Source organism: Gallinula chloropus (genome assembly GCF_964237585.1).
Source record: "Gallinula chloropus genome assembly, chromosome: 1".
NCBI lineage: Eukaryota > Metazoa > Chordata > Aves > Gruiformes > Rallidae > Gallinula > Gallinula chloropus.
In genome coordinates, this window is record NC_140085.1 from 99882451 (window position 1) to 99900090 (window position 17640).

Here is a 17640-nt window from a genome sequence, read left to right on the forward strand (position 1 = left end):
TCAGCATGCAGTGCAGGCTACGGCCAAATGGTGAGATGTTCTGACTGAAAATGGAACAGCATTCCTTGTCCCCAACAACTTATGCACAGAGGAAGCTTGCATTGCCACCATCTGTGTGGTGGCTACTAAAAAGGACTTTTAGCCAAACACCAGGCAAGTGCTAGATTGTATTTTTAAAAATACACCGATGACTGGGTCAGAAGCTAAATTCCCAAACGAACTTTGAGGATAAGAGCAAATGCTTTATGCACAAGCACACACCACCTTCTTGTGTTCAGTGAAGGTCTGCGTTGTGTGCCACTTTGTAAGAGCCGCAGCACTGCGTTGTTCGCCAGGGCTGCTTGCTATCTCCTTGGGAGGATATCTAACCAACGTTTTTAGAAACAATTTGCATGGTGGTTCTCACGTGGCACCGAGTGTTGGCACTTCAAAGCACGGAGCCCTTCAGCTTTTGCCAGAGCTGACTCACAGGTCACTCACTTCTGTCAAATGCAGCGGCAAGTGACTTTAATCACCCTGCCTGTCATTTGGATGTGGAGAGCTGGCCTGGCTCAGAAAGCAAGCAGTAGTTAGAGCGATGCTGCACAGCCTGCAAGTGTTATCTGGACAAAGAAAGGCCTCTGTTCATGGACAGACTGCACGATGTAGACAGGAAGCCTGGCCCAGCGCGTAGCTAGACTGTGTGTCTGAAGAGAGACCTTGCCCAGCCCATCCAGAAACCATGCTATCTAAAGAGAGAGCTGGCTCAGGGCAGAACCAGCTATGAAGAGAGCAGACAGAGTGCAATGACACACTAGCCAGGATGGAGACCTGGCCCGCTTTCGGGCTAAGATGCACCTTCTCCAGAGACATGGCCCCCAGACACAGCCTGAGGCCCACTGCATTGTAAACCACACTGAAATGAAGATTGTTCCATGAACTGGCCAAGCCCTGGAGGGAGTGAACTGGCTTAGTCCATGGTGAGACATTGCTGTCTATTTACCAGGGTTTTATGTAAATGAGGACATGAGTTGGAAAGGAGAACTAGTGGCTAGCAATACTTGCTTGACCTTGTTATGCAAGGATGCTGGGAGCCCCTAGACATGTTGCACCACAGCAGAGAGAATCCTTCTCCTTTCTCTGAGCTCTAGCTGAGGAAGTGAGAGAGCCTGGAGACTTACTTCAGATAACACTTTCAGAGCAAGCTGAAAGAGTTAAGGACCTTACCCCTCACCCTACAGGTTCACTCCACGCTACCCACCCAAGAAAGAGGGGATCGAAGCAAGCCCCCTTGGTTCAGTGCGAAGTGCAACACAGTCTATATGCCAGCGTGCACTGCCCACTGCAGAGACTGCTCTGCCTAATAAATCCTGTTCCCCGTGGCAGAGAGCCAATGCTATTTGCTTCCATAAATCCTGTTGAGCGCTGAATTCTCTCCCGACTCCTCAGCCCAAATGCTGCATGAAGCTGGGGTTGGGCAGCAGCACCCCTTGGTGGCTGCGGACCGGACAGCTGTGGATGTTCCAGAAGGCTGAAGGGGTGAGGAAAATTCGACAGGCTTTGGACAGGTCGTCCTCTCTTGGCCCCTGCGATCCCGCTTTATGGTTCCAGTGCTGGCAGGGGGAGTGTGGGATGATCTTCCACGCCCTGCACAAGGTTCACTTTGGCTGTCCTGCTGCAGCGGCTGCGTGTCGCCAGTAACGTGCGCCCCTCCTGGCAGAGCAGGGGTGGCCACGTTCAGCTGTACTTACACCTAAAATCCGGAACACGAAAGCTTTCCCCCCTTCTGCATTCCCTTTTTCTGAAACAAAATAAAAGACAAAAGAATTGCCAGCTGTGCTTCCCGCATCCTTTTTAATCTCCTTTCTATCCTTTCTTTTCTCCCCGTGGCACATGTCGTTATTTCCACATACTCTCTATGGCATCTCTTCTTCCCCCTGCTGACCCCACCAACCACCTCCTGTCTGTTCCCTATCACGCCCTCCTTCTGCCCTGTAAAATCAGTCATACATTCACCCACCCACCCACCCACCCACACACCTCTCTATACCACTCGTCCCTTTCTTTGACTGCACCAAGTAACCACGGACTCACACACACCGCCCCCGGGCTCTTGAGGGCAGGACTGCTTGAAAGCAGAAAAAAAACAGGGTGAGGAGAGAAAAGAGGAAGCTACAATGTCTCTGTTTTAGCTAGTGAAATCTCTAACGAAAAGTTTGTTGCATTTTGCCTTCCTCATCCCCCTCTCTTCCCTAAGCTGCTTCCTCCACACCATTTTCATCCCTTTCTTCATACTTGCTCCCCTCCCATAGAACACTTTCTCTCTTTTTCCCTTCACCACACTCCAGCCCCTCATCCAAACATGCTGTGCAATCCTACACACACGACGACCACCCTCCACGCAGCCTCCTCTCTCATAAGGCGCTCCCTTCCTTGCTCTGTTTTGCTCCTCAGCACTCTGCCCTGAAAGATCTTGCCCTGTATCACAAAACTGTGGCTGCCTGGATCGCCTTTGCTGCTGGAGCGGTCGCTGCCTGCAGGCTCAGCTGCCTACCCAAGCTGAGTGGCTGTACATCGGACAGTCAGAGAAGACTTTGGGTTTGGTTTGGTGGGGGTATTGTTTAAAATTTGTGTTTTGGTTATAACAAAATGGGTTTCTCCTTAGCATGGCCTGGAGAGGACAGCAGTTGAAGGCTCTGTGTGTCAGTCCCCTGGAGGGAAAGCTGGGCAAGGGGGAATACTGAAGGGAAAAATCAGAGAACCACAGGACGTTAGGAGTTGGAAGATACCTCGAAAGATCATCTAGTCCACCCCCCTTCCAGAACAGGATCACCTAGACTAAATCACACAGGAACACATCCAGGAGGGGTTTGAATGTCTCCAGAGGAGAAGACTACAGAGCCTCTCTGGACAGCCTGTGCCAGTGCTAAAAATGATGGTGTCCTGCCTGCATGCGGCAACGGGACATGGTAAATGGTAGGGGAATAGTAGGGGGTGAGTGTATGGGGTGCTTTCCTTCCTCAATTCCACCCAGCAAAATGATTCTTCTGGCCTACTGTGAGCTAAGGAGCAGCTGGGGGCAGGTGGCAGCCACGCAGGGCTAACGTGGGTTTCCCTGCGCTATGGACATCGTGCAGTCACACTCGGGAAGATTCAACTGGAACAACGCTGAACGTAGTCAGTGCTGCCCCCCTTGACAGCGCCTCTTTATGCCAGTCTGGCCGAGGTGCCTGCAGACAAAACGGGGTACACCTCAGCGATTAACGCCCCCGAGGCCCGGGGGATGTTCAACCAGCGGAACCAGGTCCTGCAGAGCGGCTGGCCTTGGCGTACGTCCTGCGGCTTGTAACTGCCGTGACATCAGCTGTGCCTCTTGCCAAACGGCCGCACGGGCTCCGGGCAGACCCTGCCTGCCGTAGTCAGGCGCCAAGGCGTTCCCCGAGGAAGGCGGGACGCAAAGCCCCGGCGTGGCGCAGAGCCAGCCTTCTGGCATCGGGGGGTGCGGGCGCCGGCAGCCCCGCTACCGCCCTGTGGATGTGACCGGCTGGCTTCCCCGGGCAGGAAAGACAAGCCAGGGGCGCTGCCGGGCACCCTGATGACGCCATGACCCACACCGGGTCACTCAGACGCTGCAAAAACGTCCCGGCTCCACGCGAGTGGGTGCCAGCGGGATCCCGCCCGCAGGCACGGCACGGCACGGCACGGCACGGCACCGCACCGCACCGCAGCGCAGCGCTACCCGAGGTACCGGCACCCGCGCCCCCCACCGTCACGGGTACGTCAACATGATTGGCGGAGAGTTCTGACTAGGCCTTTCATTGGCTGCCGGGTTATCGGTGGCCCCGCCCCTTCCCTCCCCGCCCCTCCCGACCCGGTGGCGAGGGCAAAGTTGTCAAGAGTTGTTTACCACCGACGAAAGCTGTGGGTCTTGTCCCGCCCCTTCAGCAGCTCTCATTGGCTGAAGGGACCGGGCATCGCGATCTCATTGGCTGGCAGCGGTCGGGCTGATTTCCCACTCGTAAGGCCGACCCCGGCGTGCCCTCGTTAGCGAGGGAGGGCGAGCAGGGGTTGTTCCGATTGGCGGAGGGCGGAAGGGCCCGCCTCTCCCCGCGCGGGGCAGCGGGCGCGAGGGAGGGCGGCAGTGAGGTCCGGCAGTTGGTGGCGGCCGGGGCCTGGGGTGCCATGGCCGGGCTGCTGTTCCTGTGCGCGGCGGCGGGGCTGTTGCTGCTGTCGCTGCCCGGCGGGGCCATCCCTCCGCCGGAGGAAGCGGCGCGCATGGCGCGCTTCGTGCTGCACAGCTGCGACTGGGGCGCGCTGGCCACGCTCTCCACGCAGGACGGGCTGCGCGGCCGCCCCTTCGCCAACATCTTCTCCATCAGCGACGGGCCCCCCGGGCCGTCCCGCGGCAGCGGCGTCCCCTACCTCTACCTGACCGACATGGAGATCTCCGTGCAGGACCTGGAGGTGAGCGGGCCCGGCTAGCCAGCCTGCCCGCGGGCAGCGCCGGGCGAGGCGGGCTTTTGCCCCCGGGCGCGGGGTGGGTGTCCCCGCAGCACCGGCTGTGCCGCTGGCGTGTGCGAGCGGTGACCCCCCACCCGCCACCGTCGGGAGGGTCGGCTCACCGGGAGGTCACCGTAGCGGCCGCCGGGCCGCTCACACAGCGACGCGCTCGCTCTTCGCAGTCGCCTGGGCCTCCCCGCCTCCGCGGCGAGTGGTGGCCGGGAGCCCTTTCGCCGGGGTGGGGGGTGACGCCGGCGCTGTCGGTGTAACGGCGCTCGCTGCTTGTTCCAGGGGCGCCACCGCACCTGTGTGGGGCTCTCGGGGCGGTTGGACGAAGCGCGAAGCGCTGCTGTGCCCCTTGGCGCTGGGTGTGTGGGCCGCCCGGGCAGCTCCTGCTCGCGGTGGTCGGAGAAGTTGCTGGGCGGCACCGGGTGGCTGAAGCTTCCAGGGGCGGTGGCCAGAGGGATGAGGGGGCAAAGGGTATTTGAACAGGGAGAAAGTCACAAAAAAACCCAACCCCCTCCAAAAAAAAGCCCCATAATCAAAAGGACTGGAAATGGGCAGTGTGGGGTTTGGGCAAAGAGGGGTCTTACAAGGGCTACTGAAGGAATAGTAAATAAATCTCTGGAGCTTACTGCCAAGGCAGTTGCGCCGCAAAAGGCAAGAGATTGGCACGCTCAGCCCCTGGGTGGGTGTTGTTGGCCTTGTCTCGGACCTTTTGCTTGGCTGTGGTCAAGAGAGTTGGCTAGAAGGTTAGGGAGGTGGTCTTTATTGAATTCACAGAATGACAGAATTGTAGATGTTGGAAGTGACCTCCAGAGATCATCGGGTCCAACCCCCCTGCCAAAGCAGGTTCCCTAGGACATATCACTCAGATAGGTGTCCAGATGGGTCTTGGATATCTCCAGAGATGGAGTCTCCACAACTGCCCTGGGCAGCCTGTGCCAGGGCTCTGTGTCACCCTCACCATGAAAAAGTTCTTCTGCAGATTGGTGTGGAACTTCCTGTGCTCCAGCTTGAGGCCATTGCCCCTTGTCCTGTCCCCACAGACCACTGAGAAGAGGCTGGCCGTTTTCCTCTGTGTCCCACACTTGAGATATTTACAAACATTGATCAGGTCTCCTCTTAGCCTTCTTTTCTCAAAGCTGAACAGCCCCAGTTCCTTCAGCCTTTCCTCACAGGGGAGATGCTCCAGACCCTTAATCATCCTTGTAGCCCTTCTCTGGGCTCTCTCCAGAAGATCCCTGTCTCTTTTTATACTGAGGAGCCCAGAACTGGGTACAGTGCTCCAGGTGAGACCTGATTAGGGCAGAATAGAGGGACCCCTTTTGTTCTGGCAGCTATTACAGTATTAGGAAAACAAACAAGCCCTAAACCAGTGTAAAGTTTTCAGACCTTTTTGTTCATTCCCTGTTACATTTTGTATTGTTCCATTAAAATAGACAAATTGTATCTCTTCAGTACTGTAGAAGGCCTAATTTATCTTGTATAGTATATCCTTCACAAGGCTCCCAAAGAGATCCTTATTCTGCTGTCACGGGGCATAAGGGTCTGTCTGACTGTGACAGTCACGTGTAATGCTGAGGTCTTGTAGGAGATCGTGCTGAATAATCATGAGTCATCTTTTTTTGTAGTTGAGCAACTTCCTATCTGTCAAGTGGTTCCTCAGTTCAGCAGTATTCGGGGGGGGGGGGGGGGGGGGGTTCCTTTTGAGACAAGCTCTTCTCATGAATTTTCTCATTAAATTTCTCACAAACTTTCTTTGTTGGGAGGCAATGAACTCCACTACTTGACATTCTGCAGTAGGCGATCCTGTTTGGAACCAATACTTTTCAAGCTGTGCTCGCCAAATTATGTTTGGAAAAACAGTCCTATACAGATTCTTTAACTCTTCAAGCGTCTTCCTTAAATACTCGGGATTTTTTAAACCCAACTTTAAAAATTCAATTTAAACATCAAAAGAGATGACCAGTTTGGTGGCAGCTGGGGGGCCTGTTTTGATGGGGAGGGATGATGGTTGATTGTTTTAAATAATTTTATCAACACTGGCAAAACCCATTTAGTTACCTTTCATGCAAACCTTTGTCCTTCCACTAGAAGTAACTTAATGGAGTTCACTGCATGCCCTTGTCTTCTGTGAAGTCCCATATGTGTGGAAATTGAGGTATATCATTATTTGAATGCGAAACAGCTAAATTGGATATTGAAGTCAGAGTTTTAAGGAGTGCAGTTTTGTGAGGTTTGTGTTCTGTCCAACAAACCTGAGCACGCTTCTCAGCTGGGCTTTCCTTCAGATTCAGAGCACATCTAAGCAGCCTTTCAGATACAGTTAGGAAAAGCTGATATTCAGCTTTGTTCTTTTAACCAGTACTATGTGCTCCGTAGTGTTCCAAATGCTGAAAGTAATGGTGGGCGTGACTCTCTTTTTTCTGGCAAAGCTGTGTAAAGCTCTTACCTGACTGCTTGTGTTCCAGATCAATGCAAATGCCTCCTTAACTGTGTCCTTGGCACAGACTCCTTACTGCAAGAAGCACAAATACGATCCCCAGAATCCTCTCTGTGCCCACATAATCTTCTGTGGGAGTATCGTAAAGGTAAGCAGGCGGGAGCGGACGCTGGACAGGGTTGCATGCCTCAAATAGTCTTGTTTAGTGGGTGGAGAAGAGAAAGGTTGGAATTTCTGTGTGAAAGTGCAAGAAGAGATGTATGTGTTGTGGTACCAGGAGGCTGGCTCATAGTTTGCGTGAGGAAAATGAAGTTACCATGTGATGCTGGCAGGCACCGTGCTGGCATGTCTTTGGCAAGAATCTTGGGAGGACGATACTGTAACGAAGGAAAGCTCCCTCATTCCTCTAGACCTGTTTGAAGCTAAGAAGTCTAAGACAACTCTCTTGTGAATGAAGGGTGAAGGCTTTTCCACCTCTTTTGCTCGGTTCAATTATTTGATCCCTGCAGTATGACATAGGCACTTACAAAACTTCACTGAAGCAAGTATTAACCTCAGCCCTGAAGTTCCAGGGACAGAAAAAGTGTGTTGCATTACCTGGCAGCGTTGCTGCTGGGGCAGTATTCTTTCCTGCACCAGTCTTTTGGTATCCCATAGAAGGAATTTAGGACTGCATGTGTTATTAGTTATCTTAATCCTTTTATTGAGGATAATGATTGAGGATGAGGACTAATCATAATTGTTCTCTCTTATGTGATAGTCTAAATTCTCATTTGGTGTTTTCACACCTCAGATATTTGCACATTACACGGCAGCAATCCTTTAATTGCTGTCATGAGTTTCTCATCAATAACAGAATTGTTTAATTAGTTCCTCCTGTACTATACCCAGAACTCTAACTTGTTGATTTAACTCTTAAACTGTTTTCACACTGTATATCAAGTGCTGTCACACATTTTGGCTTCCCTTCTCCTGCAGATTCTGTTGTGTCATCCTATTTGTGTGCATACATGTGTGAGCATCTGATTTGGATATGTGTGTGTCTGGTTGAGTGAGCTGGTGCAGAGAAGCTAATAAAGCACCTAAAGCACTGCACTGTAGTAATTCAGCAAGAATCCACGCTCCCCTGTTTTGTGATTTGTTGAAAAACTTATTCTTATGTTGCTGAAGTACTTCCTTGCTTATGTTTGCTTTAAAAGCACCCTTTTCATTTAACATCAACTACTGTGCAGTTTTCACCTGTCTCGTATGCAGTTGCTGTGCACCACACTGAAGGTGAGTGGACTCTGGCACAGTAATGAGTCCTCTGGGACAAGGCATGGCTAGACTGAAAAGAGCGTGCTGCAGTCAGCAGTGGGTTTTTATTTTGGGGTGGGATTTGGGTTTTTTTTAGCTACAATTTGTCTTTGTGTGACTGTACCTTACTGTAGTATTTTGCTGGTTACTCTCTAGGTAAATGATTCGGAAGCAGGCTTAGCAAAAAAAGCATTATTCAGTCGCCACCCTGAAATGGAAACTTGGCCTAAGGATCATAACTGGTTCTTTGCCAAATTCAACATCACCAATATTTGGGTCCTGGACTACTTTGGTGGATTGAAAATTGTGACACCAGAAGAATATTACAGTGTCAAGCCTTAGTAAGTACTTAAGTTTTGCATGCCTAACTCTCATTAGATTGAACCTGTGAAACTTATTAACAATATATCTTATATTACAGTAACAATATATCTTTTATATTAACTATATATCTCTTTTGGTTTTATACACGTTTATGTCTTTTTCCCAAGTAGCCTGCTGGAAGCAGCACCGAAATCGTAAGATATGTTTGAATATCTTCACCTACTTGATGATCAAGTATAGTATCTATATTGTTTGTGGTTAACTGCACTTGATACCTCAGCTTAAATACAGTTTCTTGGGAGGAAGGAGTCCTGAGAGTAGGCATTGTCACTGTCCTCTGAGCTGATTGCAAGACAGATGATGTTTGGTCTAAGAGTTAGAAGTAGCCAGGCAATTCAGCATGTTTGAAGCTGTATTAATGGGACAGCAGCAATATGGCTTTATTTTTTTTTAATTGCTTTTGAATCTATTATTATAATAATGAAAATAAAGAACTTGTAGTTTATTGTTCACATAAAACTTAAGTCTTCAAAACTTTCAAATACAGTTTGCACAGTCCACACATATGCATTCAATTTCACTCTTATGCTTACTCCTTGTAGGTGGAAGAAGATCCTTGGTGATGCTGATACACAAGTGGATTACCTTGGCTGTTTCACAAAAGAATTTTTAAATTTTTTTGATGTATTGCAGAGCTGAATTAATAATGCAAAAAAATCTAACACTTTGCATTGTTAATGAGCATCTGTAGCCCTTCTGAAGCAAACATAAATCCTCACTAAGTAGCACAGTGTGAATCATGTCGTATCCAAAAACCTTTGCGCATAAGCCATAATTAAATTTTATTCCCTGGACGTGATTCTGGAAGGATGTCTGGCTGTTGACAGTCTTCATTCAGAAGGGCTGTGTTTACTGAGAACTAAAGGATTAGTCCAGTTCTAAACCTTGCAATGCCTTAGTTAAATAATATCTGTTTGTGAGCACTTTCCAAATTTATTTTAGTTTTAATACCCATTTAGTTTAGACCTCTCATGGCAGAGCATCACAGGATGCCTCGTCTGACTGTGGAATGGAAAGCATTGCTTGTATTACGACGGCAAATGATAAGCAAAGTTCCCAAATTCTGTTAAGAATTTTCTTTGCACGCTAATACTCTCACTTGTTTGAGCCATTTTTCTATCTTGCTACCTATATTGAATGTGCTGTAGAACACGATTGTTTCTATGCAAAGTGTACGTATACCTCATGGTAAGTTCTTGGTAACTCTTCAGCTGGCAGTGTTTGTATGCCCTGACTCTTTTAGGTAATACCTAAAGCACCTGGCTTTAGCATGAGAGGAGTAGTGGCTGGTAAATTCAATGAGAATGATGTAAAGGGTAAACGTTTTCTGATTCTGTAATCTCAGTTTTGTTAGTCTGATCAAATGGCAAAGCGACAGCTTTTATTACCCTCAACAGCAGAACTGAGCAGGGGTTTTTTGTTGTCTTGGAAGCCTCACACAAATATCTTGGGTTGGTCACCCAGAAGTAAGAAAGAAGCAATACAGTATGACACAGATGATTTATGACTTGTAGAGAATGAAAAGTAATGGGAAGTGTGCATAATTAATTCTCTGCTACAATAAGCCACGGGCAACCACAAACACCAGATTAACACCTTTTTATGTCCTCTCTCATCTCCCATGTGCCAAATTCCCAAATATCCAACAGGGATTATGAGCAATAAAGTTGATCTTTACAATAAGCAAGTATTTCTAGTTGACAGAATAAAGAATGTGGGAATTTATATTCCTTAGAGGCAGAGACATATGTAGAACAGTGAAATTCATCTTATCAAACCAGCTCTGTTTAATGTCGTTAGGGTATCGCTATGTTTCTCAAACACTGGAATGATTCGTGGAAACGTAGTTGAAGCTATTTACTAAATTTACCTAGTCTGCAAGAGGAGAAAAGGTACTTGTTACTTTATTAAACACATTCTGTTCTACTATTTGAAAGCTAATTTAGTGTGAAAGAAACTTACAGGAACAATTTATGTTGGACAGACAACACTAACATTGAAGATGAACTCAGAAAATATCTTTATACAAGGCCTAACAATTGTGAAAACACAAATGATCCTCTGGTACAGACTTGCTCCTTCCCCTGGGGACACCTGAATGCATTACATATCACTCCATAACTTCTGATGTGTGAAGCTGATGATGCTGGGCTTTTTTAAAAATTAAAGTATTTTTTGACAAGTGGTGTTGAGTGTTATTTATTGCACGTTGAAGAATGCTCCTCTCCCTCACCCTGCCTTTCACCCAAGTTCCCTCTCTCCAGACTTCTCGGTTCATTGTCACGCAGGAGTCTTTCACGCTTGCCAGGTGAAACACCCTTGTGACACCTGGCTTTCCCTCCTTGGATGAAACAAGCAACTTCATGTTTCACTTTCTTTTCTGCATCTAATCTGTGAAATAAAACATCAGATAGTAACAGTGGAGTTTCTGAAAATGAATGCAAGGAAGCCTTACTTGAGCATGTCTTCTGGCTAGGGTTAAATGGATTTCTAAATGAGTGTGTCACTGGCAGGCAGGTTTTTGGGCATCCCCGGGACCACAGGGCTCCATCCTGTCTAATGGTTACTTGGGAAGACAAATGCCAATACCCTAAATGTACCCGTCCTGCTTCTTTCCCCAGCTTTATCTGTTAAGCATGACATCATACAGACTATCTCTTTGGCTGGTTGGGCTCAGCTGTCCTGGCTGTTTTGTGCCACTGCTCCTTGTGCACCCCCAGCTCGCTGGCTGGTGGCCAGGGTGGGAAGCCACAAAGGTCTTGATGTTGTTTAAGCAATAACTAAAGCATGGGTGTGTTATCAGTGCTGGTTTTATCACAGATTCAGAACGCAGATGCACACAGACTACTATGAAAAAAAATATCCAAGCCCAACCCAGTACACCACCTTTAAAAGAATCACTCTTATTTGAGGGCTTGGTACAGAAGAAAGCTTGTTTTGTTTCTGCATGTCTTGTCAGATTTGATGTTCCCATTCATACCACCAATTACTGAGTCTTTCTCAGTCCCTGCCCCCCTGTGCTACGATAAGGGGGAAGAAGGGAGTGAAATCACGACTAGAGTGAAGTCTGCTATGAGGGGAGCTGGGGGGGGGGGGGGAGGGGGCGGCGTGGGGAGGTAGAGGTGTTTTAAGATCTAGAAAAGGAAAACAGCTCATGAAGAAGTAACCAAGAACCCCATTTTTTCCCAGTCCCTGCCCCCCTGTACTGTGAGCAGGGGGAAGATGGGAGCAAAATCCTGACTAAAGTCTGCTGAGAAGGGAGTGGAGGGGGGAAAGTGTTTCAAGATCTGGTTACGTTTGTTTTAAGATCTGGTCAAGCTGCCGACTCCGTTTTCACTGTTCTTTGTGGTGTAGTGTAATAAAGTAGAGAGTTTTCCTTCTTCACTCTGTTGACTCTGTTTTGCCCACGTCATTGCTGACAGTGATCTCTCCCTGTCCTTATTTTGACTCCTGAGCCTCTTTATATGCATTTTGTCCCTTATCCAACTGAGAAGGGGAGTAATAGACTGACTTTGGTGGGCGTTTGGCCTCTAGCCAGGGCTAACCCACCACAGAGATGAAGGGCTTTTTTGGTAACATTTCATCCTAAACAGTTTTGTAATGATACTGCATTATATTGAAACAGTTTTAGATCATACAAATTTCTCTGCATTTGAAATTTGAGAGGACTCCAGGCAGATCTTTCTTCTGGAAAGTGGTGAACAACAGACTGGTTAAGGTACACGTACTGAGCTGGATTTGAGGGTTCATTGGAGAACAACTATCTGGAGTTGTACCTGTGGGTCTCATTGAACACTTGGGTAAAGAGATTTTTGGATGTAGAAGTGGAATGTAAGGTAGACTAGGGTATCTCTTGTTTTCTCCTTTAGTAGTAGGTGTGGAAATGTTAGTATCACTCACTCAGGAAAGTCATCAGCTTTTGTCCTATTTCTCCTCACCTTTTCTTCTCCCTGTGCTCACCTTTGTCTTATTAGACTCATTCAGGAATTTGCTTGTGAGCGTGTTTCATTGTTCCTAATGCCCAGAAGTAATATTGTAGCTTAGAGTAGAAGAGGCCGAGTGTAAGAAATTAATTCAGCTGTAAACAATGAATCAGCATTTTGACTTGTGGCTATACATACCCTCTACCATGGCACATGAGCATGTTCTAAATAGTAATGAAGTCACTCTCCACACCCAGGAAATTAACTATCTCCACTCACAGGCAAGAATCTGAGACACAGTGTAACCTTAAGCACCTTAGGAAGGCATGGGGTGTTTTTTTAACTGGGAAACTACATCAGGATAATCTCAGCTTGTTTCTCTAACTGTACCATCATGTTTTTCCTTTGTCTACTAATCTTGCTCAGTGATGTGTTTGTGTTTCTACCTCTTGATTTTCAATCTCTTTGTTGTATTTCAACGTAAGGCTTGCTTCCTTGCTTCCTTGCAACATGCTACATTATCGCAGAATAGAGCCTACGTGTATCAGGTGTCAGTTTAATCCTTTATTCAGTCCTATCCTGAATTAATTTCTTAGATCTATAATGTTGTACTTTCACAATAAAACACAGGGGTAGCTCAGTAAGAATATTAGATTGATACAAAAAGTATTAATCATAACTTGATGGATTTACTTGCAACAGGTTTTTTTCCTGAGTAACACCACACTGATTCAAACATCTAACAAGCTGTTGTATTCCTGTTGAACACAAGAGGGTACCATTGACCCGCAGTCGGGTTGACTGTTGACAGTGTTGTACTGTAACTTGGCTATTGGAGTCATCATAACTCAAAGATGCTGGAAAAGCATACGACAGGGGGCATGATGAGAACAAATTCTTTTTCCACGGTGCTTTACATTACGAGTGCCTTCCTCCATAAACGCAGCAGCCTGCTGGCTGCTAGAAACGAGGCATTCATCATCTATTTTGTGTTTTGCAATTGTTTTGCACTACAGAGTGTTCAGAAGTAATATCCATGAAAATGATTTAAAGGTTTGTAAATTAAGAAACTCGAGTAAAAGAAAAGGAGACAGGTATAGAATGCCTCAGAACATCAACCAAGAACAACAACCTCCAGGCTCAATAGTTTTTATTTCTCTCAGTACTGACTAACTACAGCAATCTAAAATAAAGGTGTTTGTTAGCATGATGATGCTTTGCCTAGGCTGATCTAAACCACCTGACTCTGACTTGTACTTTCCCACAGCTAATCAATGCTGTTGGAGATGGGTGGTTTGAGCAGTGGTTTGGAGTGCCTTGACTGTGTGCAGGTGTTTGGGTGGTGAAGCAGAGCTGGGAAAAACTTTGACGCTTCCTCTGTTTGCCTGGGACTTGTGCTGGAGCTTGGACCTTTGTCGTTTGCATGGTCCCACCGACTTCACCTCAAACCTGTCTCAGCTGTGGTTGGCCCTGGTTGCTGTCATCCAACCCGTTCTTCTTGCCCAGGTACTGTGGGGCTGTGTATTGTGGTGGTTGGGCTGTTGCTGACCCTGCCAGCTCTCCTGCTCTGGAGGAGCTGCTGGCCTGTGGTGCTCCCTGGTACCTGCTTTTCCCTGCTGGGAAACTCAGTCCTGGGGCAATTCCCAGGGCTTTTTGATTTAAGAACTTTGGTTTTGTCTAGAGGCTTTCTTAGAGTCTTTGTGTTGAGTATTGCAGGGTAGTGAGAGCAGAGCGTAAGGCTCGTTTGTTCAGGCTGGTAGTTGGTGTTCTTTGTAGCCTGGTTTTCTGTGGAGACCAGATCTGTGTTGTCTGGATGCTTGCTTCTGTCAGATTTTTTTGACCTGGTTTGATTTAGATTTTGAACCAGATAGTGGGACCCCGAAGCCACAAAGTGCCTATGTATGTTATGACAATTGGGAGCTCAGGAGAGGAAACAAAACCCATTTAATGTATATTTAAGGTATAGAAGTTATGCTTTTAAAAACTTGGGACTTTAACTGTGCTGGTTGCAGAGCTGGCTGGAGTCTTCTGGTTGACTGGTGCCAGTTATGCAGTTAGTATCTGAATTGATGACACTTTGTATTATTTAGGGGATATTTTCTTTTTACTCAAAGAACCTGATGGCTCTAGTGATTGTTCTGACTTATTTTTCTCCCTCCACCTCTTCATGCCCCAGACAGAGAAGCCTTAACAATTAATTCCCCGTTACTCTTTGCTCCTGATTCCTGTGGCTGTCAGGCTTACTCTTGCATACAACTCCTCCAATTTAAACTAGAGATGGCATACTTATGGCTGGAGGTCCAACAACTGCTGCAGGTCTTGTTGATGTGGGGGAGTGTCTCCCTCAAACTCAGTAATGTGGTTGCTGTACCCATACAGGTCTAGGGCTACTTCATGTTAGTTTTGCTCCTGCCGCTGACTCAGATTGTAACTTTACTCATTCAGCACTCTTACTTCTTATATTTTTATAGATAAAGGAAAGAAAAAGAAGATAGTAGTTTGCATGGTTCATGTAAAACACTTGTAAACCTTTAGATGTTTAGTTTTCTAAAGAAAAAACCCACAAAAATCCAGGATGACTTCTAGTTGCTACAAACGCAGAGTAACTTGACAAACCTACACAGAGAGTGTACGTGGGCAAGCATGGAGGAAGACAGACTTTCAAGAAATACTAGGTAGTATGTATGTGATTGTATGTGTAAGCATGTATATTTATGGGAAAACACTGAAGATACTTATAATGTTTCACGCCAATGGAACCTCTTAAACACTACCTGGTATTAAAAAGGAGCTGTCTCTAGATTGAAATGAAGCAATTGTGTAGGGATAAGAAATAGAGAAATAACTGCACAAAACTTGTAGTATATGTTTATAAGAACCTTGTATAATTCTGTACAGCTGTCATGTAGCCAAAACAAGTTGCCTAATCAAGCATGAATTGTATTTTTTTTAATTTAGGTGCTTAAATGAATTCTAGTTAATTTAATTAAGTTCTCCCCCAGACAAGCATTTGAAAAACGTAGAGGAGGTATATGTTAGGGGTGAAGAGGACAAGAAAATAAAGGAAATTAAGATAATTGATACAGGTCTTAAAATCTACCTTCATGATATTTTTATATTCACGAAAGATACAACTTTATCAATCCATTACAGTCTATAGGGCCATGCAAGAAAATGCTGAAGATGTTTTTATATTTATAAATAGCATTTCCAGAATGTGTCTTTAGTGGTAAAATTCCTGAACTCTTCTAGATATAAAAGCAGCAGTGTCTTCAGTGCATCTGAAAATCAAACAGCTCTAGAGCAGATCACACAGGCTTCATGGGGAGGAAAGAATTGGGCATTACATGTTCAGTAGTCTCCAAACTTAGTGTTCAGAGAGGGTATGTGTTAAGTTTCTTCTAACATCTCCTTTATAGGTTTCCAAAACCCATGCTGCACTGAACATTTTTAAAACTGAAGCAGGAAGGGGGGGACTGCTAGTCACAACTCCCCTGCCCCCCCAAATAATAAATAAGACTTCTTTCTTATGGCACTTTCAGGGCATGTTTATCATCTCCCATAGGAAACACACACTCATGGTCGTGTTCATCTTTATGGTGCACAGGTGTCTGGTTTTTGTTGTTTGGTTTTGGTGTTTTCTTTCTCTCTTCGGATGTGGCAGAGTTTCTATTTACACAACGCAGCTGCAAGGAGTAGCAACAGTCAAGTGGGGTTTGTTTTGTTTTTTTTTTTTTTTTCCTTGGAAAAGCAGTGTTTTCACACACAGAGGGGAGCAGTTGTAGCAAGACCAACTTGTCTTGTCTCCCTGTTGGGAGCTGCAAAGCAAGACCTGCAGTTAGACCCTGTCTTCTTTCCAGCTCTCTGTGATGCTGGCAAAAGTGCGGGGCAGGGGCTAATCCTCTTGGAATGCAGCAATTATCACTAAATAAGTATTAATTGCTGCATTCCAAGGGGATTAACACAGTCGAACCCAATTATAGCACAGTGAAGCTTCACTGTAAGGCACTGCAGCGCACTGAAACGCGGTGAAGCAACGTGGGACTGTCAGTCCACAACGATTTGTCAATAAAAATTGTGGGATTACACGTAGCAAACAGCAGACTTTCCCTTTTCCGTGTATTAAGTCTACTGTGTGACTGGCATTCCTTGCTGGGGGCTGCAGCCTGCTCACGGGAGAAAATCGTTGCTTGTTTAACACCCGTTATCTTTGCGTGAGCATCTCCAAAAAAGGATTTTGCCACTTGTTGAGTTGGTTCTGGCCAGGCAGCCGGCACTCCCCGCTGGATCGGGGCCAGGCTCTGCAGCCTGCCTGGGCTGCCCCAGCTCTGCAGCCGGCTGGCTCCTCCGTCAGGTGATGTAGGTATTAATTTGGCCTGCGAGTGCAAACCGTATCAAATAGGCTTAGGAGAACTTTTGATAGCTGACCTGCTCTCAGTCCCAGCAGTCCGTGGTGATGATTACAGGCGAGCTCTCTGCGGTAGCAAAGCATGAGCCAGAGGGCAGTGTGTAGTTATTTTTTTAATCGTCAGCTTGACTGTGGTGTGAGTTTGTTTTTTTAGTTTTCATTTATTTCCTCTTAAAACTGCAAACCCTGCTTTTTTTTTTTTTTTCCCCACAAAGCATAACCGGTAAGCATGAAAAGGGGATGCTTCTGGGAATGAATCAGCCCCTTGCATTAGAGCTATTCCATGATTTCTTGTGTCCGGAGAAAGAATGGCATATTGATGCACAGAACCCGCTGAATTCAGGCCTTGTCTATTTTATGGAAGGTGTTATCCTTGTGGATAATGAGCTGCACCTTAACTAGCGTTAAGCAAAACTGAATTGCACTTGGGGACCACTTCAATTCCCTGACCTGTTCTGTGTCAGGAACCATAGATCAAATCCTGCAGTCTTCCCAGCGCAGGTAATTCTTGAAATGTGCTTTCCTCCACCTGTATGTTTAGATAAAGAGTCAAGTTTAGCTGAGAGCTTTTCTTAACCCGGCAGGAGGGTTTTATGTCTCCACAGTGGCCTTGTCTGTATTGAGAAAAATAGCTGCTGGTTCAGCCGAACTGGTGTTAGCATTCATTTCTAGTCTGGCGTTAACAAAGTTCTTGGGATCTGACT

At 46.7% G+C, this 17640-nt stretch overlaps 1 protein-coding gene across 2 annotated transcripts; it reads left to right on the forward strand.

Moving 5' to 3' along the window:
- Positions 1–4016: 4016 nt before the first annotated feature.
- CREG1 (cellular repressor of E1A stimulated genes 1) lies at positions 4017–10791 on the forward strand (the record flags this gene model as incomplete). 2 transcript variants are annotated; one of them, XM_084279146.1, is made up of 4 exons in its annotated part: positions 4017–4443; positions 6954–7073; positions 8378–8562; positions 9148–10791. In XM_084279146.1, coding segments are annotated over exons 1-4 (588 nt in total). In that variant the 5' UTR covers positions 4017–4161. The 2 variants fall into 2 exon arrangements, with proteins under 2 accessions (XP_084135272.1, XP_084135273.1); XM_084279147.1 differs by lacking the exon at positions 9148–10791 and having other exon boundaries at positions 8378–8563.
- Between the last annotated feature and the right edge of the window lie 6849 nt (positions 10792–17640).